General features: G+C 38.6%; 2 protein-coding genes across 2 annotated transcripts; both read right to left on the bottom strand.

The window, feature by feature from the left end:
- Positions 1-256: 256 nt before the first annotated feature.
- Positions 257-16,527, bottom strand: LOC134004576 (serine/threonine-protein kinase 38-like). Its single transcript, XM_062443902.1, has 14 exons — positions 16,189-16,527; positions 9,505-9,644; positions 9,022-9,073; positions 8,808-8,930; positions 8,576-8,659; positions 8,376-8,499; positions 7,817-7,971; positions 7,492-7,594; positions 7,303-7,364; positions 6,031-6,148; positions 5,736-5,859; positions 5,518-5,613; positions 5,288-5,379; positions 257-5,021 (listed from the first exon to the last, which is right to left on the bottom strand). The coding sequence occupies exons 2-14, from the start codon at positions 9,630-9,632 to the stop codon at positions 4,897-4,899; spliced, it is 1,386 nt and encodes a 461-aa protein (XP_062299886.1). The 5' UTR covers positions 9,633-9,644; positions 16,189-16,527; the 3' UTR covers positions 257-4,896.
- Positions 16,528-19,281: 2,754 nt separating this feature from the next.
- med21 (mediator complex subunit 21) lies at positions 19,282-25,905 on the bottom strand. Its single transcript, XM_062443417.1, has 4 exons — positions 25,864-25,905; positions 25,383-25,497; positions 22,867-22,967; positions 19,282-20,136 (listed from the first exon to the last, which is right to left on the bottom strand). Exons 1-4 carry the CDS (start codon positions 25,903-25,905, stop codon positions 19,957-19,959), a joined length of 438 nt encoding a protein of 145 aa, XP_062299401.1. The 3' UTR covers positions 19,282-19,956.
- Positions 25,906-25,986: the final 81 nt, after the last annotated feature.

The raw sequence follows: 25,986 nt of genomic DNA, 5'->3' as shown, positions 1-25,986 counted from the left end.
TCTTTACAGATCAAGCAGAACCACAATCAAATGACATCACTATCTTTGGTTTTAAGTGATTCTGTAAATAATAAAGAGAAGAATTAAAAACACATTGTTCAAATTTGTCGGAACTTTCCACATAACTTCCTTCAGGCCTCTACAATCCATGTTTATGAGAAATGTGGTCTTAATTTAGAAAACCACTCAATATTGACATACCCACCCCATCCCCCCACCCCCAAAACAATAGAAAAGAAACCTCGGGGACTTTTAAAGTGTTTAATTTTTATTATTTTAAGCATTTTACCAACATAAAAATTCCTCAATGTGAATGAATATATTAATGAGCATTTCCTTTCGGACAGGTTCCTTCAGCTGTCTACGACAATATGTACACATCATCACACTAAATACCTCACAACATAGTCCTGGCCCGTGGAGGGGGGTTTAAACATTTTACAGGTTTGTGTTGAGACTGAATTCTTGCTTTAACGAGAGGAGGAGAGGGTGAAATAACATTAATATCCAAGTCACAGGGCTCTGAGGTTTCTGAAGCAGAGAATTAACCGCCTCTTCATAAGGATTCATACATTTTTGCTCTATAAGTTATGCAATTGTCTTCTCAAAGCGTCTTTTCATGGCGGATTATGTGATATTGATCTGGCTAACATCACACGAGGCGAGTCAGTAAGCTGGTTTGGTCCTTCCGGGGATGAATTGTCTTGCTTAGCATATGATCAAGGCGGCGTGTTTCATTAAGATTCTCTTCTTAGATCCTGAACTCTTTCTTTCTCGACCTCGTGAAGAAATGAAGTCACAATGAAGATAATTTAGCTCCCTTTAGATAAAGTGACACAGTAATGGATTTCAAGTTATCTCGTGTACATGTAGAATTGTATAGATCCAAAATAGAGTATCTAACCTTCATTTAATTAAAAAACAACATGTTTTTACTTTCATCTCCTGCAAATCTACTGAAAAAGAAATAAAAAATAAGACTAACTTTTCTATTACAACACACAACATGAGTTTGACATTGAACAAATGTGGCACATCACATCACAACAAAAAGCACTGAGTGTCTACTTTGTCAAAATGTAGATATTTTTGTCTCTTGCATTTACACACACACACACACACACACACACACATACACATACACATACACATACACATACACACACACACACACACACACACACACACACACACATACACATACACATACACATACACATACACATACACACACACACACACACACACACACACACACACACACACACACACACACACACACACACACACACACACACACACACACACACTATTTTTCCCCTCTGGGTTGCATGAACAACTGTTTGGCTGTGAATAGAGTAGTTTGGCTCTCCAGGCTGTGACAATATGTCAGCATGTTCCAGTGATTGGACACAACCAGGATCTGCAGCGGTAGCCATCCACCAAAATCCCCACATTGTTTTTTGTGGCTCTGGAGGAGATTTTTAAAGTCTGAATAAAATGACACATATGATGATATATGATGTCATCAGGGTTATGTCAGCTTCACCATCTGAACCATGGAGACTTCAGATTCACATGAAGCCTATATAACAAACCAGGGCTTTAAAGACAGAAAGCCGTTCTTGTTGCATGGGAAGTATAGTATTCACTATTTTAGGACTTTAATCACACTTAGCACTAAAAGTAATCTGGGCCTCTGTATTTTAACCATGTTAGACCCCCAGCTTTATAGAGATGCAATCAATGGAGTACCCCTTTGAATTATGGAAAACCAAATGACATTCAATTTCAATTCCAATGTCAATACACAGAATTTTAGCACAGATTTATGAATTCCTTCGAGAAAAACATGTAAAATAATAAATAATACAGAAATATACACATCAGTCGACCCTTATTTGTACATTGTGTTGCTTGCGAACAACTTTCTTGTCAGTTTCGATGGGGCGTTCGCGGCCAACAGATTTTCAGCAGGACTACCTGGATGAATGAAGCTTTAACAGATAAAACACCGGTACAGGTGTACTACAATGCAACTAATCTATCGACCTGCTAGATACATTTAATTCTTTTCAAATCCTCAAAAAAATAGCACCACTAACAGTTAAATATGGGATTTCTGTGATGGCCACAGCTGAACTTAGTCATTCTCAGTCTGTTTCTTCCTGCTTCTGTATATACATGTAGAGCATTTCTTGCATTTTGACACTGGACAGACGTGCAAATTGAGAAATATTTGTCTATGCGCACTCATTTTCTGACAGGTGTAGAAACAGAAATGGCAAATGATACCACACCCACATTTAGCTCTCTTGGAAAGGTGTTTTTTTTTTTAAATATTATATGACAGGTAGTTTCAGGTTAAGTGCAATGAGCGACGGCTACATCTGAATTTGCGTTTCAGATCACGACATGTGACGATCAGAGTTCTTTGGTAACTATTTTCAGGCTGTGTCTAGTCACAACTCTGAGCAGACAGGATCTTTAAACGGTTTGTTTTACTGACAAGGACAGGCCCTGTGTCTGATTTTTGTTTCTTTCTTTTCTTTTTAGAACGTGAAGAATGGACACTTGATTTAAAATTAACAAAGAAATGTACAAATCTCAAGGACAAAAAACATCCGTCTAAGATTTCCACCATGATAATCTATTCTCATTAGTCATTATATTGAATTTTTACTTGACAAAGTCACTTTGTTCATTGTGTTTGCTTTGACGCTATATGTTTTTATGAGCCCCTTCTTTTATTACCCACGCTATAATAAACCCGCCTTTTGTCTTTTATCAGTGTTCTCATCAGGGCTTTGTATTTGCTTGACTCTTGCTTGCTCACAAATTGACCTGTAAAGCTCAACTAGCAAGGTCACAACTACTTTATATCCTTTGTTCTTTCAGCTTTTCCCTGGTGCTACTTTTCTCCCTTTAACAGCTCCATTGTATCCACCTGAATTATAATTAACAGCCTTCTGATTAATTACTAATAACATTGATCAAATATCAGATTAAATATTTATCAGCTATTTAAAAAAAGGCACTTTGCATGTTTTGTCCATCTAAGGAGGAAGTGATTGGCCCTTGGACTGGTTGGAATTAAAATTGGGGGAAAATATCAATTACTGGCGCATTGATCTGAACAAAACAACGGGGCTTTAAAAAGGGAAGTGACACACTCGGGCAGTTTGTTTGGCAATGTGAATGGGCAGCACTCCAAGATACCGGATGTTGAGCGCAGGGTAAATTTGCATTCACATGTTTCCTGGCAACACGTTGTTCCTCTGTGAGCAGCAACTACTCAGAAGGTGTTTACCCCACTGAGCTGCCACAGAGTCGCACTGTGTAACATGAGGGTTAAAGGAGGATTCCAGCATGTTCTCAATTTTTGCTCATTTGTTTTAGATTTTTTATTAACAATTGTTGCTGTTTTTTTTTTTGTGGGGGGGGGGGGGGGTTTCTGGCTACGTTGGTCCAAAACAGCACAGAAACAGCACAGAAACTGGACACTGAATTCAATCAAGGGGCAAAAACTTCATTACACTACTACCATGAAAAAACTTTACATTTAGAAAGAACTTCCAATAAACGTTTTATATAAATACACTTCTTACAGAACTAAAGACTAAGACTCTATAGCTACGCTAGCAGCTCTATGAAGAGGTATTTGAGCACAGCACAGCATTAAATTGAGCTTAATGTTAACATCAGCTAACATGCTCAGAAGTTGATGTGTGGCAGGTATAATGTTTACCCTCTTAATTTCCAGAGTTAGCATGCTGACGTTGGCTAATTAGGACATTAGCAAAGTACAGCAGAGGCTGAAGGGAATGTCATTAATTTGGTCAAACTAGAATTTTGATGTAATGATGAGGAAGGATGAAAAGTCAGGGAAAACTTAGGATACTTTGGATAGCATTGATATTGCTACCAAATTTGATAGCATGGTATTTCAGTCTGGACAAAAGTGATAAACCAACTGACTTCCATCCCAAGAGCCATGCATCTAGCATGTGTCAACAAGCACATTTACATACACCTTCTAAACATTCCTAACACTGTCTCATATAATCTTGAAGCTAACTGAGCTTTCACTGGATCCATTAGCACTTTGCTAACAAGAACTCGGACCACCAGTATCTCCATAAGTTGTCGTTTCTAGATAATGAATAGCTGCACGTTATACCAGCTGTTAAACCAACAGATAAACCCAAACAAGACCAATCTGCCAGCTGTAGGCTAGAAATCAATTGTAACTAAAGATACATTTTTCACACATAGCTTTAAATTGCTGGGAAAAGCGTAAAGTGAGCAAAAACATTGGAAGTCATGCTGGAACTTTCCTTTAAATCCATGAAAGGAGTGCAGGTGAGAACTTGTGAAGGCTTCCTCTTCATACTTACTAATAATAATAACAACAATCCAGAGTTTGACTAACAGTGTATAGAGCGTGTCTTCAGTATTAGAGCTAATTTAGCCACCAGTGTTGAAGCTATCGATGTGAGTATGTCAGAGCAGTGATTCGTATTCAAGCCTCATTCCCCACTGATAGGAAGTGAAAATCCTCTCTGGAAGCGATATGCCGCTGTACATGCAGATATGCTGATTTAGTGTCCTAGTTTGTGAGCTGGCCTGAGAGCTATGGCTAAAGACAGCACATGTACAGTATATACGATATAAACAACCGAGGTAATGTGGTAATGCTCCTTAATATCCAAGCTCTTGGCGTTCTTGCGGCAGCTGAGCAGACCTAAATAACTTGTGATGAGGGTTAAATTTAGACTGAAAGGCTGACGACGCAGCTCTTCAGCACCAGCGGGGCTCTGCGGCCCGACCCTGTGTCCGTAAACGTCTGTTTTTTCTCTCCACAACTCTGTATGGCCCCCCCACCGCTGGAGCGTGTCAGGCCTTCCCTGCCTTCATGTATGTGGGGATGGTGCCTCGTTGAGTCAGGCCCTCGAAGCGTTTGTACGTGTAGTTGAGGAACACCCAGTCCTTTGATTTAAAGTCTGGCTCCGTCGAATTGGCTGTACACAAACACAAAAACAAAAGGGGGTATTATTACTTTAATTGCCACTTGAGGGCGTCCATGTAATATAAATGACAGGAGAGTCATCGGCAAGGAGTACAACAGCAGAGTTGTTGTTGATGAAACTTACATAAAGGACCTCCTTTCTTGTTGATAATCTATTTTGAATCAGTAAATATATTCATTGATCTAACTTGACCCAAGGCTAGTGCTCCTACTGAGGGATTTTCCTGCAGTGCTGATGGCAGAATATTTAAGACGAACCTGGCTGAAGGATGTCTGATTCGGGGAAGTCGTCAAAGTTCGAGGTGTCGTCGATACTCTTGATTTCGATGGAGATGGCTGCAGGCCGCTCCCTACGGAAGCAAAAGAGAGGGAATCATGGATGAGCACTGAAATAATAAGCATTAAGTTCCCAACATTGGTGCCTTTCTGTTAAGCTACAGAAACTGCATTATGCATAAGCTGAGTCATGTACCCTAAGCTTCATGTACCTTATGTGTTCCCAGTCCACCGACTCAAAGAACTGATGACTTTTGATCTCCTCCACAGTCACTGCTCCAACCCTGTTCTCAGCATCAGTGCAATACCTGAAACACACAGCAGACTGGTATTATAACTGTCCAATAAAACGTTTTTTATAGAACTTATTATGTTTGGCAAGTCCTATTCATGTGAGTGAGAGTTCATCTGGAACCGGATCTTTACAGACCGTAATATCAAGTCTTTGGCCCTCTCTGAAATGGGGACTTCAGGTGGAAAGACGAGGGTTTCCTTCCAGTTCATCACTTTCCTGTACGTCTCCTGTGGTGTCTCCGAGCAAAAGGGTGGATAACCTGAACAGAGACAACACAGATTTGTTTTAAAAGCTGCATAAACTAAGATTTTACATAACTGATGTTGCTATGTTGTTCATTTTTAAATATTTGTCAGTGTGTTAATCAAACAATGATGCCAATTACTGTGATTTCTCACTTCCTCTCACATACAGACAAATGCATTCTTACCGATGAGCATCTCATACATGATGACACCCAGAGACCACCAGTCACACAGCTTGTTGTATCCCGTCTGCATGAAGACTTCAGGGGCGATGTAGTCTGGTGTTCCCACGGTGGAATAAGCCTGAAAGTCACACACAGGGAAGTTTAGGGAATAAGTAAAGGAATTCAATTTAAAATTAGCACACAGATTAATATGCTGTGATGGAAAATATATTCTGGGCAATGATAAGACTTCTGATATAAACCTCTGACCATCAGATTAACAGGACATGCATAGATGGGTATTTAAGTAATGTAATCTTTATATCAAATATATGGAACATGGAGATTAATGTATGTAAGAAAAATTAAATATTATAACATGTTCTCTTCTGTATGCTGCACATAATAGTGACCATCAGCTGCTTAGAGCTGTGTATAAATTGAACACTGTACAAGCCTTACTTAACTGTTTGTTTTTATGTAAAGCACATTGAGTTGCCCCTGGGTATGAAATGTGCTATATAAATAAAGCTGCCTTGCCTTGCCTTGACTGTAAATGCATCATTTCCATGTGAAGAAAAGCAGGATCAAAGAGGTATTTTATGATGGCGAACATGCTGTGACACATGACTTGTTTTCAGTCCACAAATCAGTGCTTTCATCATTGCTGAATTATATAACTTGGACATTGATGGGGTTTTTTAATAAATACAATCGATTTATTTACATTTAATGGCCGATACATATTCTGAAAACTTTATTTCAAATGTCCATGCCAAATTCCAGTATTGTGCACTTCTCTTTCCTTCTTACTCTTGCTTCATTGATTCCAAAAATAAAATAATAAAATCTAATAATTCAAGATGCACTTTTAATGTAGTTAATAAAAAGCTGCTGGGATTTAGGATTTTTGCAGTACGAGTATTGTGTAGTACAATTGGAGACTCAGGTTAAGCTAGAAAAGCACTAGTTTAGTTCTATCATCAGACAAGCCATTCTGATTAAGTATACTGGCTCCTTTAAAATCAGCCAATTTCACTGATGTTGGACTAAATTTTATTTCATCCAGCACCTACCATAAATAATAAAATAATAATCATAATACATTTTATTTGTAGAGCACTTTTGACAACACTCAAAGAAGCTAATTCATGTATATAAATCTATTAATTCTTAGGCTGACAGCCTGCAACAGACACCATGTTTGTCCTTGAGAAAGACACTGAAGCTTTCTCCACCTGCTCAGTCACAATAAACTGCTCAGGAACAGTCAGTAAAATGCCTAAGTCGTACCAGCTGCCTCCGGTTCTTTTTCCAGGTCTCTGCTTTCCTCTTGGAGTTCATGTTTTGAAAGGCTGTCAAATGCAGAGAAGAAAAGGAGACGAACAACAAGTGATTATGTGAATGTTTACAGTAAAAGTGCATCTGGATCATGCAACATTGATGCTGAACTTTTCTCATGAATATTAGTTTTTCACTAACAGAAGTCGCTGGGCGGGTTGTGCGTCAGGTTTCTGTAAAATTCTGTGCGGTGAGCCTTCTTTAGTCCTGTACACAGACCAAAATCTGACAGCTTCACGTGTCCCTGTGAGCAAAGAAACATTTGATGAGTCAGCTGTCACACACCATGCTGTAGCTTTATCAACAGTCAGGACATGTCTTCCAGTCTGTCAGTCTGTAGTGCTTTTGTGCTTATAAAAATATATGAAACAGGAATAATGTCAGATTTCAATTTAACAGTACAAATGTGTGTGTGTGTGTGTGTGCGTGTGTGCGTGTGTGTGTGCGCGAGCGTGTGTGTCCTCACCCTGGAGTCCAGCAGCAGGTTGTCTGGTTTGATGTCTCTGTGGATGAAGCCCAGCTGGTGGATGGAGTCGATGGCCAGCACGGTCTCTGCGATGTAGAACTGGGTGGCCTCTTCCGACAGAGTGTCCTTTTTCATCAGCAGGGTCATCATGTCGCCTGGCAACCAGGGACCAAATATAAGTTTCTTACCAACACTTGCTTACAGCTAACTGATTTATACATTCATCCTGTCTACATTTTGATACATCTTTTTTTCTTGTCATTTAATATCTGGAAGCTATTTTCTGTTGCTCTTGTTTCTGTAAACTGATTGGTTACAGTAACATGTTAACTTAAAAAGGACAAAGACCACAGACAGGAGCTCAAAATTCAGGAAGTGAAAATATACAGTTCACATGTTGTCTTTGGGGAATGCAAAACACCTTTAAAATAACAATTAAGATTTGGGGTTTTCCTCGTTTCTGTTATGGTTCTGCTCTTCAACAGCAACCTCATAAAATCATTTTCCCCCTAATTTGCAGGTCAGATAATTGTATTTAACTGTGTTTCTCGTTTCTCACCTCCAGGCAGGAACTCCATGATGAGGTAGAGGTTCCTCTTGTCCTGGAAGCTGTAGAACATCTTCACCACCCAGGCACCGTCTGCCTCTACTAAAATATCCCTCTCTGCTCGGATATGAGCAACCTGCAAAGAGAGTGGACACTTATAGCATACAGCAGCTTCAAAACCTGAAGAACTGTGGTGCTGACAAATACTTCACCTGTTCCTTCTCCAGCATGTCTGCTTTCCTTAAAATCTTCATGGCGTAAATGTGCCCCGTGTCTTTTTTCTGCACCAAACGAACCTGAAAGAGACAAAATCATGTCTTTGCTCTTCACCTGAATTATTAATTTGCTTGAAGACAGGATGTGAAACTAACCCTGTGGTCACACTGTTATTAAAGTGAACACGCACCACTGAAACCACACACGTGCTCTTTTCTGTTCACATACCTCTCCGAAAGCACCTCGTCCAATGACTTTGAGGGACTCGAAGTCGTCCAATCCCAGCCGCGTCCTCTTCAGCCGCAGAAACTCTGTCTCCTTACGAGCGTGCTGCGAGCGACGCATTACTTTCTGTATAACACGGAGAGGGACACTGAGTCAGCTGAAGAAGTGAAAGAGGGAGAAATAGTTGAACTTTTAGAGGTCTGTAAATTTCCTTTACCTCCTCGTCTGGTAAACCCTCATCTTCCATGGCCTTCTCCAGCTTCTTCTGCCTAGAAATAATTAAAAAAACACAATTATAGCTTTTAAAAACATAAAAATCACATTAAGGGCTGCGAAAATAGGACAAAAAAGCATTATACTCCCACTTATTTTACACATTTATGAGTAATTCCTGAGTGGAAATAGACAAAGAAGGACTTAACAACCTATAACCTTTCAGATTGTGAACAGTAACCCCCTCACAGTTTGTGCAGGAGCTTAACCATGTGACCTGGACTAGAGATGTAACGTGAGAACACAAGAGGTAGATTATGAGATGGCCTTTGTTGATGCTCACACCTGTGATGAAACACTACAGCATTGTTACCCTGCAGCGTTGACACCTGAAGCTTTAAACAACACCTACACTTACACATGAGGTAAACCTGCAGTGGTCTCATAATCGAAAGGACGGGTCATGTAACCGCCTCAGCGAGTTTACCTCATCTCGCGCTCCTCGTGCTGGGTGAGCAGAGTGCTGTAGAAGTTTTCCAGTGTCAGCTTGGCCACGGTCACCCTCTCTCGGGTGTGGTTGCTCATGGGGAGGGAAGCTGCAGTCCCCCCCGTCATGGCCACACTATCCTGTAAGAGAAGAAAAACAAAAACATCAGGTTGTGCTCATCGGTCCAGTTACTGCTGCTACTTGAGTTGCTTGAGTTAACATCACTCTTCTCCAAGATAAAAAGGTTTGGTCCCAGATACTGTACTAATAACTACTGTGTCTATTTCAATGGACAGAATTTAAGCCAAGTAATGCTGTAATTTAGAAAGGTCTGCCTTGTAGTTCCAATTTTTCACAAACCACACACCTGTGCTACTCTTAATTTAAAAGGTGCTCCACCACTTCCCTCAACAGCTGAGTGTGATTACAGGGGAGTGGGCTTACGTTTGTCATTGCTGGACCACCTTGAACTACATCAGACTGTGATTAGAACCAATTAAAGCTATATACTCCATCTGTTGTCTCCTCTTATTGCTTCTGTTACAACCAACCGCAAATCTATGTGAAAACTACTATCTAATAATGAGGGACTGTGGTTCAAAGGTTCTGGCTGTCCATCTAGAACCTTCATCTTCTGTGTGGAGTTTGCTGGTAAGAACAAAATGCCAAAGTTCTATCTATCTTATTGGAAGATTAGCGAGGAAGGATAATTTAGATTGAACAAAATCAACCTGAAGAAATCTAAAGCAGTAAGGAGGACACCCCAAAACACCCACAGGACTCATTGGTGACTTGACAATGACAAGAACCTTAACCTCATCTAGCATATACACTGAGATGTTGCAGCATGTTTTTATGTGTCATAAAGACATTTAGATCACTTTACTTTTTGATGTGCAAAGTGACCAAGTGGAATTTAATGATGTGAAACATTCCTTTTTAATCTACAGGACAATACAGTCAATGATCTGGACTTGACATCAAATCTTTGACCACAGACCCACTGAAAGGTGCTGGAGTCAAACTCGTGGCACAAAAATATTCCAGCAAGTCTTTTCAGGGGGTCACATGGACTGTTCATGGTCTGCAGGGTTTCATTCCAGGAATTTATCAGTGACATCTCCACAGATCTTTCTTTGTGTACATTCCTGCGTGTTTTCACACAGTTGCTGATAATATCGAATCGTCAAAGAATTCAGAACAGCTGGTCAGCTGGGGACAGATCAGGTGATCTTACCGGTGAGAATAAAATAGAGGCAAGAACAATGCATGCTCACTTTTATGAAACAACCAAATTGGCAAGGACGGGGCCACATATTTGACATCTTGGGTTTTATGTGGGTGGAAGGAAAACCACAGATACATACTGAGATAAAGGATACAAAGTGTATTGTGTCGTTGGAATAAAAAAACGAAAGAATTATGCTATAAAAGAGCTCAATGAGGAAGACAGAGGATGTGTACATCATCAGATCACGTCAGCATTAAGCCATTAGACAACTACGAATGGGCTTGATCAGCTCACACCGAGATAAAAACAGCCCCTGCATCACTGAGATAGGAGCCGTGTTTTGTCTGGTCACCGGTCCTTTTCCCGGCCCGGCCCCGACAATCCCGGAACAACAAGACGCTTCCTGACTTCTCAGAAAAATCACTGACTCACTGCTGAAAACTGCTTGGATTAGGAGGTTTATGAGGCTGGAGAGATTTCAGCATACAATGGTGTAGAGTTACTGAGCTGTGTGCAATTTTTACCTGAATAACATGAAGGAAGTTCAACTAGAAGAGAAACAGAACTAATGATCACCAATAAAATTATGCATATTGATTACCATGCAGTGCGTCACATACACTAAACGCCCTATTAACAGCTGATTTATGTTGCTTAGTCACTGAAACACCTTGATCTGATCCCATTGACAATAAAGATCATCCATGATCCTCTTATTCTGATTGACCACTCAAACATATCAGACACCACTTCCTTAAGCAGCTTTTCTTCACAATATCACAATGTGACATCACATACACAAATAGATACCAACAGAAATGGTATATTTGCTGCTATCACAATGTTTAAAAGCAGGGCCGCAACTGACAGTTATCTGTTGATTCTTTTCTTGATTTTTTTGATTTCTTGATATGTCATTTGGTCTCTAAAATGTTAGAAAATGGTTAAAAATCTCACTGTCTGATCACTATCTCTACCTCTCCGATTCCGAAGAGGCAACCACTATTATGACTCTTAGTATGGATGAATTAATAATTTTTTTGATTTTCCTGTCTGATCATTTTTTACATAACCCTTCCCTCAATGAAATTACCAGCATATAAACCCACCAGCATCTAACAGACCCACCACCAAAACAAATTCTCTTCATTACAAAATAATTAAATGAAAAGATTATACAAACACAGACTCAGCACCAAAGTTTCATATATCAAGATATTATTTTTGTCAACACACTCGCTGCACTGAGCTGATACTTAACAGCAGAATAGAGGAGCATTGCAGCTGCAGCTGCAGCAGGAGAAGCACAGGTGTTCCTAATAACATTAACAACGCCTCTGCTTTATTCAAGTGTGACAGTAACAGCTGAAGTACAGCAGGCTCACAGGCAGTCTCAGTCACTGCAGAGAGTTTTGCCAAGTGATAATGTTAGTTGGATATGCAGGATGGAAACACAAGCTTTATTAACTGCTACTGAGTAATTATTAAAAAACTATTACATAATTTTTAGTTTGTACTCATTTTTTTTTTTTACACAGTTCTATGTAGTATATACCTGTTGGGAGCGCTGCATAGCTGCACATAGATCGAAAAATAAATAGTAGTAGCAAAAATAGAGATGTGCGATGCCAGCGCAGTTACACATAGGCCTATCACAATAATTACTTTTGTTGGACTATATATTGTCTCAGAAATAATAGTGATAAATTGTCATTTGAAGATCATTTTATAGCAGTGATATGGTGATGATATAATAGTATAATAATGCAAGGGGGCGGGGCTTGGATTGGAGAGTGGGTGCTACACTTCTGTAAAGACACAGACTGCCATTATGGGCTGGGACAGAGTTATTTACCTTTAATTCCATATAAGCACTATTAAGCAGTGCTGCTCGCTTCTGCAGTCTCCACTCAGGACATAAACAGTGAGGAATGGAGGACACTACTTGCTTAGCCAATGTGACATGAATAGCCTCTTAGCTGCTTATGTGAAGTGTGGCAATATTGAGGTCAAAAAATGATCACAGTCATGTCCATGTATGATAAGTCCATATATATATTATACCATAAGTCAATAATTACTGTGACAGGCCTAAGCGCAAGTGCACATGGCTTCCTTGATCAGTGTAACAGCTTCAGTTGATTATAATGAACTGCTGTGACAGACAAATTGTGCCACGTTTGTGCTCCGTGTATGTTGGCCGCAAGACATAACAGCGTGATAGCGATCAAACCTGAACAACACCAGAACCCCTGAAACTGAGACATTCATTTTGTTATTTACACCTGTGAAACGTCTAAACGTCCTCTGATGTACACACTGCTGCAGGCCTCAGTGGCTTTCGTCCCTGTTTTCCCACCAAGGTGGAAAAAATGAAGCATCACTCAAACTGTTAGGAAGTGTTGCATCACAGCTGAGCCGGCCAGGACTTTTTAAACTCAGACTGAATGGATCCAGTTTGGCTTGAAGTTAAGCAGATCCACCCCATGGCTGAACAAACAAGCCACGCTCCAAGCTCTTATAAGGAAGGCATTATTAAAGCAGACAAACTATTTACAGACTAAAGCATACAGCCTAAAATAGAGAGCAGCATCCATATCTGGTAATAAAACTAACAATTTGTAAATGGCACCAATAAAAGATGAATTATGTTCATGTCAATTTAAACGTTATCTTAGTGATTTGTTGTTAATATGCTTCTGGTAAACTGTGAACCCTCATCTGGTCTTGAAGGTGACCACGAGGTGAAAGGTATTTTTTGTTATTGGTGCTCTTTTTAACCACAGATCTAAAATATTTCCAACAATAACAGAGCGATAATACTTTACTGTATGACCAGGCAAATAACACTATATGTGTTTAGGGATATATGCTATTTGTTACATTCATTTAAAAGAAAATCAAAACAGAAGATATAGTGTAACATTTTCCCTAGATGGTGGGTTTCTCAGTTTGGTGTAAATATTCTTCTGTTGAAACACACACACACACAGAGAGAGAGAGAGAGAGAGAGAGAGAGAGAGAGAGAGAGAGAGAGAGAGAGAGAGAGAGAGAGAGAGAGAGAGAGAGAGAGAGAGAGAGAGAGAGACACACACTCCACCATTAAGGACTGTAAGTGACTGGACAGGAAAGTCTTTCCATCCTGAATGAAAGGACTCAGTCATGACGCCAAGGAGAGGACTAGGACACACACACACACATACACACATACATACACACACACACAAAGATCATAGGCTTATCAGAAAAACAACATAGATGGACTAAGGCTGAAACTAATGATTAACTTCTGTACTGATTCATCTGTACATTATTTTCTTGATGAATCAATTTGTTGTTTGGTCCATAAAATGTCAGAAAATGGTGAAAAATGTCAATATATGGAAAAAAAGACAAACTCCCACTCTCATGAAATTCAAAAACACAGTCTGTCTGCAGGGCCCAGTGTTCTAATGTTTCACCTCCCACCTACCTGAGAGAAACAACCTTTTCAATCAGATGAGAAAACTGTTCTTTATCCCCTTGTTAACTACAGATGACATCAAACGACATCGATCAAAATCTTAGGGCCTTCTTGCACTTTCTTTTGTATTTTAGCAAACCAGTCCGTTGTGTTGTGAATACCGGCTTTTATCAGTTTAGAACCACACCCAAACTTATCTGATAAAGACCTGGAAACAGTTATCCATGCTTGTATCACCTCTCAGCTTGACTACTGTAATGCCCTGTGTATAGACTTGGCCCAATCAACACATTCTTGATGCTAAATGGTTCAAAATGCAGATGCTAGACCTTTAACTCGAACAAAGAAAAGACAACACATCCCTCCTGTTCTGGCTCACTGGTTACCACGTAAACATAAAATTGATTTTAAAATCTTATTTGTTTTGAAAGCACTGAATGGATTAGCACCACAATTCATTACTGATCTGCCAATACTATATTGTGCCTCCAGGTTACTGAGGTCATCCTCAAACCAGCTCCTCTCAGTCCCCCACTCACACCTCAAAACCACAAGTGACCAGGTTTTTCTGTTGCCGCTCCCAAGCCCTGAAATAGTCTCCAGTGCCACATTAAATCCTGGTCCACCACTCACAATTCTAAATCAAATTTAAAGACCCACATCTTATCTCTTACTTTTAGTTCAGTCTGAGGTTGCCACATGGTTTTTGTCACATTCACTTCCATTATTTTAATGTACTCTTACTGCATTTTAATTCTATTGTTGGTTTTATTACGTTTCTTTTGCTTTACTCACTTTGATTTTATCATTGTGTTTTTTTGTGTGGATGTTTTTCCATTTTAGTCTTGCCTTCTATGTATCATGTATAATGTATTATATTATGTATTAATCCTTTACTTGTGTATACCTGTATAAGGGCAGATGTTAATTCATCTCCCTCAACTGGAAAGCACTTTGGATGACCCCTGCTGTTTTTAAGTGTGCTATATAAATAAAAGTGACTTGACTACCACAGGCCAAGATGACGCTCTCTGATGTCTTGTTTTGTCCGACCAACAACCCAAAGACATTTAGTTTATTATCATTATAAGACTACAGAAACCAGAATATATACATATTTGAGAAGCTGGAATCAGATAATTCGTAAATTTACCTTCTCATAACATAACTGGAAACAATTAGTCGACTATCTTAATAGCTGGCAATTAATCTAATAGCTGGCAATTAATCAAGTAATCACTGCAGCTGTATTAAAGGCTATAAACTCTTTGTGTATTCCAAACTAAATAAACACTTTCATATTGGAAAAAGCCCCATAACATTCCAGTAACAGGAACTTATATAACACTGTGTATTTGCTCTTCAGTAATAACCCTATCATAAATTATGCAGTATATTTCCTATAGGCTATGTTTTATATATTGATATTCATAGCTGTACTGTTTTTTTCTCAGTGGGACTTGAGAATAGTATTCAGAATTGGAAATAAATGACAAAATTAGAGACATATGTTTAGAGAATTTTAAATATAATTGCCAAAGCAAGTAAGGTGTAAGAGGACAAAATGAACGTGTAACATTTTTCCCTCCAAACGTTTTTTTTTCTTGTTAATGAGTAACTAATGTCAGACTGTATTTCACTTTCATTTGACAGGTAAAGCGTGGAGCTACAATCAACGTGACACTAACACACGTTTATGTTTGTAATGTTTGTGATGTTATACAGGAAACTGACACTTTTCCTGCCAACCTGTCAAAACCTCTGACTGCTCTCTGTCACAGCAGGCATGACAGCTACATTCTACTATTGACACACATACACATTTTAAATAATATGAGGGTATTTTCTTATGATAAATACTGGGTTGAGTTTGCAGCTGTAGTGTTGGCTAAAGCTAGCTCTATCTGGCAGGTTTCGTGACTGCAATAAATACAAATATGAGAGCAACGACAATATGAACAGTGTTTTAGACGTGATATTTTCCACCTACCTCCGTGTCCTGCTCCAGAGTAACTTCTTGGCTCTCCGCCAGCCCACGACCAAGGAGAAAACAAATAGACGCTGTTTTTACGGACGTTTCTGCCTGATATTAAGGCAGTGAAGGCTACAAGCTCCAGTTATTAGCTACCCTCTATAGGAACCTCTGAAGTAAACATCGTCGATATCAACGCCAAATCATAACAAAAGTCCTCTGACGCTGGCAGCAAGCTAACCCGACATTATTCAGACATATTTAACGGTCTACATTAATACCTCCTGACCTCGTAATGTAGTGAATCACCCGTTATAATCGCTATAAAGTCCCAAATAAGCAGCGCTGCTTCCTGGGAACCGTCTCTCTCATCAGACCGCTACGGCCACACGCAACGGCGTAGTATTTGAATGGCGTTAGCACGAACCAATCAGCGGTGAAGAAACTGACCTGGTGGTTTCCACTGGCCAATCATTTGCGCAATAAACGTGAGATTGACAAACGTATCAGCCAATAAGAAGACATTTAACGCCTCTCGGTGGTTGTGTTCCACCACGAGCGTTTGCGGCTATGAAAGAATAAACTGTAGCTACTGTACTTGTGAACCTTGTTACATAATTTGATAAATTATGCATAAAGCAAACCCTTGCTGAATATTTGCATATTCTTATGATAATGTTTAGTATTATATTACACAAACATTATCATTAAAACATTGGTTTCATCCTAGACAAAATAGAAAATGACATATGAACTACCAGAAAGGTCAATAAAAGGTCACTTTGAGATCAAAATACAGATTGAGGGTTTTTAATTGGCATAAATGACTAAGAGACATTTCAAGGTGGGGGGGTATATTAAGAATGTATGTTCAAATATACAAATGTGAATGCAAAACTGCAACCTCAAATTGTATTCCCCCTTGATTTTTTATCAGGCTTTGGCCAAGTCATAATATAGCTGATAAAAGCAGCAAACAATATGATAAGATACCAATGAAGCAGTCCACAACCAAACCACAAACATTCATGATGACTGCAATTTGTTTGGCTCGCTTGTCATTGTTTAAACTTGGCATTACAAACCATTTTCACACTTTCACAACATTACAATCTGGAAATTCCACGGGAAATTGACTAATTTCCTCAAGTGATCCAAGCAAGGGTGCTTAGGAATGTCTTTGCCTTTTCTCAATCCTTCATTTCCTTGTAGACTTGAGATTATATCCCAAAGCTCTTCCTCTACAAAGAGCAGGTGTATGTGGCCAAAAAAAAGAAAAAAAGACGTCAAGATAACAAAACTGTAACAGCAACACCTAATTTTTATTGACTAAAAAATACAGCAAAAAGCAGCAACGGCTGGTATATGAACTTTCTCTGCCATAAATCTCCTTATTTGGACGGGCTTGTTGCTGTTACTGTTAGAGCCATGATGTCAACATGCAGCAAGAGGTGGGTGTATCCTGCCAACACCTCTGGGTGTGGTGTCCAGCAGACAAGGCTGTTTTTATATTTCTCACATCAATGGGGCCCACTGAGCTATGACACAGTACCTAAATTTAGTTTTGGGCTGTAAACTCTCTGGCCAGCAGCCTACGCTTCGCAGAGTTCAGTCTGAAACGGGCTCAGACGGCTACACAAAATAACTGAGACTCACTGTCAGTGAGATTAACGCCGTACACAACACGACTGCTGTTTGGTGATTTTTCATTTTTTAACTAGAGGCTATAAGCGGATATTTTTTATAATCACGAGTCTTCTCTAGTCTATAAATCATCTTGTGATCGTCTGGGTCATCTCAGGCTGTTTGGGCTTAATGAAACATATACACATAAAAAAGGCTTTAGAGAGAACGTCATAAAAAAAAGTTAATGAGAGCGTTTCAAGTCATTAAAATGAAATGAATTAATCTGGGTAGTTTATAGTTTTTGCAATATAAGTCTGTTTTTTTTTTTTTCAAAAGTACAACATCCCAATGAGTAGTCTCAAATGTTTTGGTTTTTCTTGGAACATTTCTGATTTCTCACACTGAAACTTAAATTGTTCATGGTTCCTGAAATATGTATATGGTGAAATCATCTTCCCTATTTTACAGCTTCACATCTTTTTCTCATGCTATTCTCGTCCTGCTTATGAAATCTTCTGAAATATCTTGAAATACGTTAAAACAAGAGTTTAGTTCCTAAAAAACAAAGGCACGTTAGACCGCCATTAAAGACCACCATGCGTCTGCTTTACATTATATATGTATGTGGTGTTTTATATATAATAAAACTCAGCTTCTTGAATGACAGATTAACGCCTGGTCAAAAAGCGAAGAAAAAAATGAGATCATTAAAAAAAACTCTGCAAAAACAATGAGTGGTTTCATCATCATTTGTGTAACTTTTTTTTAACACAAATGAAGTCACGCTTATGTAGTTCCAACCACAAACATGATCCATTTAAAGCATATTGTACTCCACCCTAATCAACCCACCTATGGTGCAACTACAGCAAAGCACAAAGCTTCAGGTGGCATTTAATGATGTATTCAGAGTCTTGCTTAAACTTCCAAGATGGACAAGTACAAGTTATATGTCTGTTACTAAAAATGTCCCCACCTTTACTGCTGTGTTAACGATTTTAATGAACACATTTGTGGTTTGGTTAAATGAATATAAAAGAATGACATTTACTGAGCCTACACAAAGTGACACATGGTACTTCTCTTGGTTTTGATAGCATTGGAACACATGCCATATGTTTTAACCCTGTATATATGTGTACTGCCTTGTCCTTGTATTGTTATTTAATTTCTATTATGGCTTATGTTTATTTTATTGATATGGACCTGCAAATATGTCCAAAATAATCTTCTTCTACTTACTGCCTATGCTGTATAGTCAGTCCACAGGCAGTGAGAATTAAGGACTAGAACATAAACTCAAAGATGTAATTAGCCCATATGTCTATATTAGTTGTGTATGTTCTCAGTGCTTCCTTTATTGGAAAGCATTAGAATGTATAAAAATGATATTCTGTCAATCTAATAATGAATGTAAAATGTATGTCATGAAGTGTATGTTAATGCCACACTTGTGTGGCAAATCAACAAGCAAAATCCCCAAAGTGTTTATTCAAACTTTATTTAAAAAAAAAAACAAAACAAAAAAACACAAAAAGACTTGGAGTTATGCTGAGCCGAGTGATTTGACTTTTTTTTTTTTTTTAAAGGAGTGAAAATTCACCAAAACAAGAATTTGAATTGTTTCATTCATAAATATTTACAACAAACAATTAATATACAACATATACATAAACATATAAAACCTGACAAGGGTGACCAGTCTTTTTACCAGTTGAGAAGTATTTTTAACTCTTTGTATTGAGAGAAATGACATCTTCTTGTACTCTTCCAAGACCTCTGTGTATTTGTAACTTAGAACACAACACATCACCTTCATTGTTTATCTGAACATATCCATACATGTGAGAGAATCTTACTGCTCTCATCCACATGAATCTGGTAACATCTAGTGTTTCCCATTTGGACTTTTTCTGAGTGTAGACGTGTGTGTTTTGCCTTGAGACCGCTGGCTGGTGTGTGAAGATAAAACAAAGTAAGTAAATTAGCAACCGAGTGATGTCATACAAGCTTTGTTTGGCACGGACGCAGTCGGTGTGTGCTGTGAGGCTCACAGCTGGTGTCTGAGAGTACAAACCCGAAAAAAAAGGGGGTCAGAAATGAAATGAATGAAAATTGTCCAGAGTTGCATTGTGTTCCGTTGGTTTGTTTTGTTGAAGGTCAGGATTCGGCTGGCGAAGGCTGGGTGGGCGCTCCGTTGCGGGTGCGGAGCTGAGACTGGGCTATGTCGGCCAGGGCGCTCTGGATCTTCTCCAGCAGCATGTCCCCGCGGTAAACCACCTCCTCCAGGCGAGCCGCGGCGTCGTGGTTCTCCTCTTCCAGCTGCCGCAGACTGGCCGCCTGATGAGAGGTAACAGCGGGTCAGAGTCATTTAGAAGGAAAAGTTTGTTTTAATGCATCAAATAAACTGATATAAGTTATTTTGAATGCAAATGAAGTCGTGGTGCACTCTTGCCCTTAACTGCATCCCTGAGCACTGATGCCAGACATTATGAACAGCACTACTGAAATATTTTAAACCCCAAAAGATGGAGAAAATAGGTAGGGGGGAAAAATATGATGATGTACTTAAACCACAAAAACATCCCAAAAATTATTTTCTCTTTCAGCCTGAGTGAGAAAATGTGTCAAAAGTAATATGTCACTAACCTCAGCATATGAAACCAGAGCTGCGTGACCGAAAAACCCCACAATAACTAAGTGAAGAAATGTTTTGAAGGTTTGACTCTGCTGCTGTATGTTGCAGTTTGTCTCGTTCTGTTTTACTCATCAATAGTTGTGTGTCGGCCTGTCAGCTGATTTAATGTAGGACTTGGTGAAAGCTGCCAGCTAGCTGTAATTCACGACGGGTAGAGACGACTCATGATTGACTTTTGAATTGTGAGTTTTCAGAGAGAATAAAAAAAGGGAAGTTAACTGTCTCGCAGGTGTGCTCAGACTCTCCTGGGATGTGTCAATGGGTGATTTCCCCCATAAAACTCTTACCTAACAGCTGTCTGTCTGCACGCACACTACACTACAAGGTTTATGGCAACAGGAAGTCTGTCTGTGGTGTCTATGAGTGTGGACGTACTGCTCTGCAATTGGCTACATTTTTTAAGACCATCTCACCTTAACATACTACAAAATAACAAATCTACATGTTTAAATACACACAAGCGTTTATTAGTGTGGACATAAGAGAAGTTACAGCACTTCACTTAGTGAAGGTGAGATGCTCTTCTATGCTGATGACACTCTTCAAGTTTCAAGGTGGTAAAACTGCTCATGTGTGACATCTTTACAATACGAGACAATACATTGAATTTGCATCTAACCTGCACTAACTATGTACATACAGTGATATTACCAGGCATTATAATTGTGTAGATACAAGTTGTGATATGAGAGTAGTTTTTTATGTTTGTTAGTTGAGTTTTAGCGAACATTTTAGCTATTTGTGTTTTAAGGATTAGCTTTTCTTCCTGTGTTAATATCAAAAGTTGAAGCTCAGAATGCCATAAGGAAAAATATACCATGAGTATGAAAATAAATAAATAAATGAAATAAAAATAAGGGGGCACTACACTCTCTTTACAACGCGTCCGCCGAGGACTCGACCCGTCTTTCCTCTTCTATACAGTCCATCTTTTTGCCAGTGTTGGTTCAAAGTCTCTGGTTTAGTTCTTAGATAGTGAGTTATGCTTTCCATGGAGTAGATTACCTCTAACCACTGTCCTGGGCTTGCTGGGTCACGGTCAACCAGCTCCGTGAGATGGCCTTTGTTTGCAAGACAATATCAACAATTTGAAGAGATAGATTTTCTTCTTTAGGATAATGTCTTAGGTACATAGTCTGGGGGTTTCTGGGTACCTTGTAGCATAGAATCTCCTCAAGGATATGAGTAACCCTATCCCAGAATACTTGTCATTTCATACACAACCAGAAAACATGTGAGTGATTGGCATTCGTCTGCCTGCACTGTTAAGAAATTCAGAGTTTTTTCCTCTTTGAGTTGATTTTGTGATTCATGTTGTGACTTGGCTGCTGTTGCACTGTAATTTCCCACCGTGGCGAATAAAAAAATACTCATGTGTGTTGGATCTTGTGATTAGTCAACAGTTATTTGAGGATATTCATGGGTAGTATCCTCACATGCACTTCCCTAGAGAACACAAATAGTGTTGATCTGTACTATCTCTTTAGTTCAAAGTAAACCAAATAGCAGAATGAACCTCTTAGAAGTTAATAGAGGCAGAGCTGATGATGGGGAACATTTTTTTTTTAATTATGGAAATATCTTGAATGAAGTCATGATTTGAAAGGTCGTGGAAAACTGTGGTCATTTGTTGTGCGCTACTCTGTGGGGACACTTCCCATTCTTAACCTTTGCATGACGTAAACTAGAATTTACTTAATCTAACTGAAGAGGAAACATGATCATCAACCGTGTCATCCTTCTTGCAGTATAATCACATGTTTCGGAGTTTGCAGAATCGAGTGATGAAAAGAAGAGCTAAAGAAAGAAGCTATCCCATCAGCTGATATCCTGACAGTCATCCCAAATATACATCAGCACGCTCGCTTGTATCGCTTACATTATTTTACCTCACAGGGATCATTTGAGTTTGTTCTAATATAACTTTCTATTTTCAGGAGAAGAATCGGTACCGATCATCTTCTTTCCCTGAACTGAACAGGAACCTTATATTCACTGCACGTGTCACACTCGATATCAAACACTGGACGTGTCTTATTGAGTATTTTGTTCATGAGAGCAATGTATTGCATGTGCAGAGGATTTGGCTAATGGTGTAGCAAGCAGGTCAGCTGGCTCCCTCTGCTGACTGAAAGCTAGCATTCGAATCAATGTTTTTGCATGTGTGTGTTTGTGGGTGTGTGTTCAGACAAGGAATCGTTGCGTGCTTCATCTATCTGTTCAAAATAATGGCTTTTAGACAAAAATATGTTTTAGTGCTTGTCTCAAATGTGTGCGTGTGTGTGTGTGTGTGTGTGTGTGTGTGTGTGTGTGTGTGTGTGTGTGTGTGTGTGTGTGTGTGTGTGTGTGTGTGTGTGTGTGTGTGTGCTGACCTGCAGAGCTGCCGTGGACTCCTCACTTGGCAAAGAGTCGATTAGTACGTCCACATCTTTGGCTGTTCTGGCAATCAGAGCTGCAAATAGCTGAGCATATTCTAGATGGAGACAACAACAACAAAAAAACAAAAAAAGAGTTTAATCAATTTTTAAAAATAATTATTTGGGACATTTTGCTGCCTTTATTAATGTTTACATACTGTTCAGGGTCAAATTTGACCCATTTTTACATTTTGAAAGCTAAAAAAAAACACCCTATACACATTTCTTTTAGCTGGAAATTTCCTAATGTGACCCACAGTAAACAAAAATGGAAATAAAATGCATCTTTTTTTAAATGTTTGTATATACACCTTTTTATTTATGCAAATGTGACAATTTCAAAAATCTACATTTAAACATGTTGTATTCTTCATATTCTATAAAATGTTCTCCTGGATCATAAAATAGTGATTGTATATATAGTTATGGTATGGTATGGTATGGTATGTCTTTAACTACTTGGCCAATAAAGCACCTTTGACCTTTGAATGTCTTTTTTTTTCTCCATAAGATTAATCAAACGTTTATTAATGACTGACAGGGGATTTATGAATGTGAATTGGTATAGAGACTAATTATGAGTCAGTATATGAGCAGCATGTAATGGTTAAGTAGTTGATAGGAAATGGCAAGTGTGGATGTTGTGGTTTGTGTTAGGCGTCTTAAAACTTTGGTCAGTCTTAACATAATAATCATGTTAAGACTAACAGATAACAATGATGATATTAAGGGGAATAAAATACTGGAAGATAGATGGGTGTTTGAGATAAAAGGTGTGGAAAAACAGGAATACCAGAGGTGCAATTACATGTATTTTCTTTACTGGTTTAGTTCATACATCTTCTGTGTTTGTATTGCTGTTATTGGTTACTATCTTATTATCACAGCCCAAACTGGATTGAAGGAGACTGAATTTCAAGTTGCAGCTTCTTCTCTTGACACATAGATAATAGTGAATTTCATTATATCACCAGCATTAGATGCCCCATATTTTACAGATCTGCTACCTTATAAATGAGTGAGATGCTAGTTTCCCCACTTTTTAACACCCGCTGCCTACACTTGGATGGCAGTAGATGGACGTACAAGTGTTCATATGTGAGTAATAATAAGGAAGGTTTGTGACAAAGTCAAGTTGGACTACTTGTTTATAGAGACCTCACAGGTACCTCTTCTTGATGAAGAATTAAGGGGAGGTGGGAAATGTTGTGAAGGAAAAAGGTACATATCTGTATATAGAATCAGTGTACAGTGTGTGTGTTATTTTCAGCAGTCATCTTAGCAATTCCAATAGAGTACCTTTTCATAACAATAAAATATATAATATACAGTATCTACTAGACTCACACTTAACATGTACAGAAAATAACCAGCCACTGTCAAATATTGTATATAATTAATACTATATTACAGTCCTAGATAGACTGATAGATATGGTTAGGTATGAATATTTTAATTGGGAAGATCAAGACTTATAAAAAGGGAATTTAAGGGAAAATGCAGTGAACAGTTAATAAGAAATAAATATATGTAAAATGAAGGAAAGGGATGCACAAAACTGACTCCAATAATTTAAGTTAAGGTATTATAACCTGATAAGTAGAAATAAATTGCCATTTCATTTCACTTCTTACTATAGTAGTATTGAATTGTTAAATAAAAACCCAAGAAGGGGGAAGCAATTCAGAGGACTGCTATTTACCAGATATCAAGAAGTGATTGAACAGTACATCAGTACAACTTTATCTTTTTCAATTACAAAAATCTATTGACTTCACTGTTTGAAACTTATTGTGATCATTCTTTTCATGTGTGAGCTGTCATTTCATCAGTGGTACACAAACAGCCTTTATAGACTAAAGGCACATGTTTTAAATAAACTGTTGCAGAGGCTTTCACTGTTTTGGTCAAATCTGAAGATACAGTACCCTGTGGATGATCTCAGTACACTGGTACATGATTAATGTAGTACTATTAATTAGAGAAAATACACAGTATGTAACATAAAGAGACAAGATACATAAATAGGAATAGGAAGTCTTGATCACATTCTTATATTAAATGTGTCATCCCATAACCTTGTGTTTCTATTCAGTAATAATAATAATAATAATAATAATAATAATACATTCTATTTACACAACATCTATTGCATGTCTTGTTGCTCTAACTGAAGTTTCTTCCATTTTTTCAGCCATTAAAAGGTTTTAGGTAGTGTTTTCCATATTTTAATGGGGGATCTAAGGACACAGGGTGTTGTATTGCTGTACAGATTGTGTTAGGCATATTTGTGAGTTGTGTTATTGACCTGGTATGAAATATTACTGACAAGACAGCGTAAACTGCTATTGACAAAACAGAACAAACCAAATAAATCAAACATTTTCATGGACTTTACTGACTAAGAATGACTTAGTCATGTCAAGAGTAAAAAAGAAGAGAAGCTTTCTGAATAGGAACAAATAAAGTACCTTCTGTTGGGTTTGCAGGCTGATCCTTGTTGATAGCCGTCTGGATGTTATTGAAGGAGGCAGGAGGAGCACACTGCTGCAGGACTCCGATGGCGTTACAAAACTGATCCGCAAGCTGGACACAACAAAACAATATATAGCATTAATTTACACTTTGATGTGAGCGAGGGGAGGACATTCAAATGGAAGCACCAACCAGCCACTGCTTGCTATACTGTCACAATTAACTCTGATGTTTCCTACATTTTAACCCTGAAACACGGTGGAAAATGTTTCTATGTACATTCATTAATCTGAAAGTGAACATGGCTCACGATACAGGCCGTTAACACGACAGAGAGGTGGCAGTGTTAACAAGTTACTGTATTAATAGAGCTACCCCCTCTCCATAGCAACCACCTTTAAACTACACAAGAGGTACATTTGTAACTTTTAAAGAGTCTGGCTATTACATTTTTATCTATAAACTCCTCATTTTTACCGAATTGACAGCGTCTTGGAGCTGCGTTAGCCTGTCCGCCATGTCTTCTGTGATTTGACCAAATCTCACTCTTTATCGTGAGAATACTCCGGCAGCCTAAAGTTTCGCGATATTTGGGGGGAG

The sequence above is a fragment of the Scomber scombrus genome, chromosome 22 (assembly GCF_963691925.1).
Source record: "Scomber scombrus chromosome 22, fScoSco1.1, whole genome shotgun sequence".
Classification (NCBI taxonomy): domain Eukaryota; kingdom Metazoa; phylum Chordata; class Actinopteri; order Scombriformes; family Scombridae; genus Scomber; species Scomber scombrus.
This window is presented reverse-complemented; position numbering and strand designations above follow the sequence as displayed.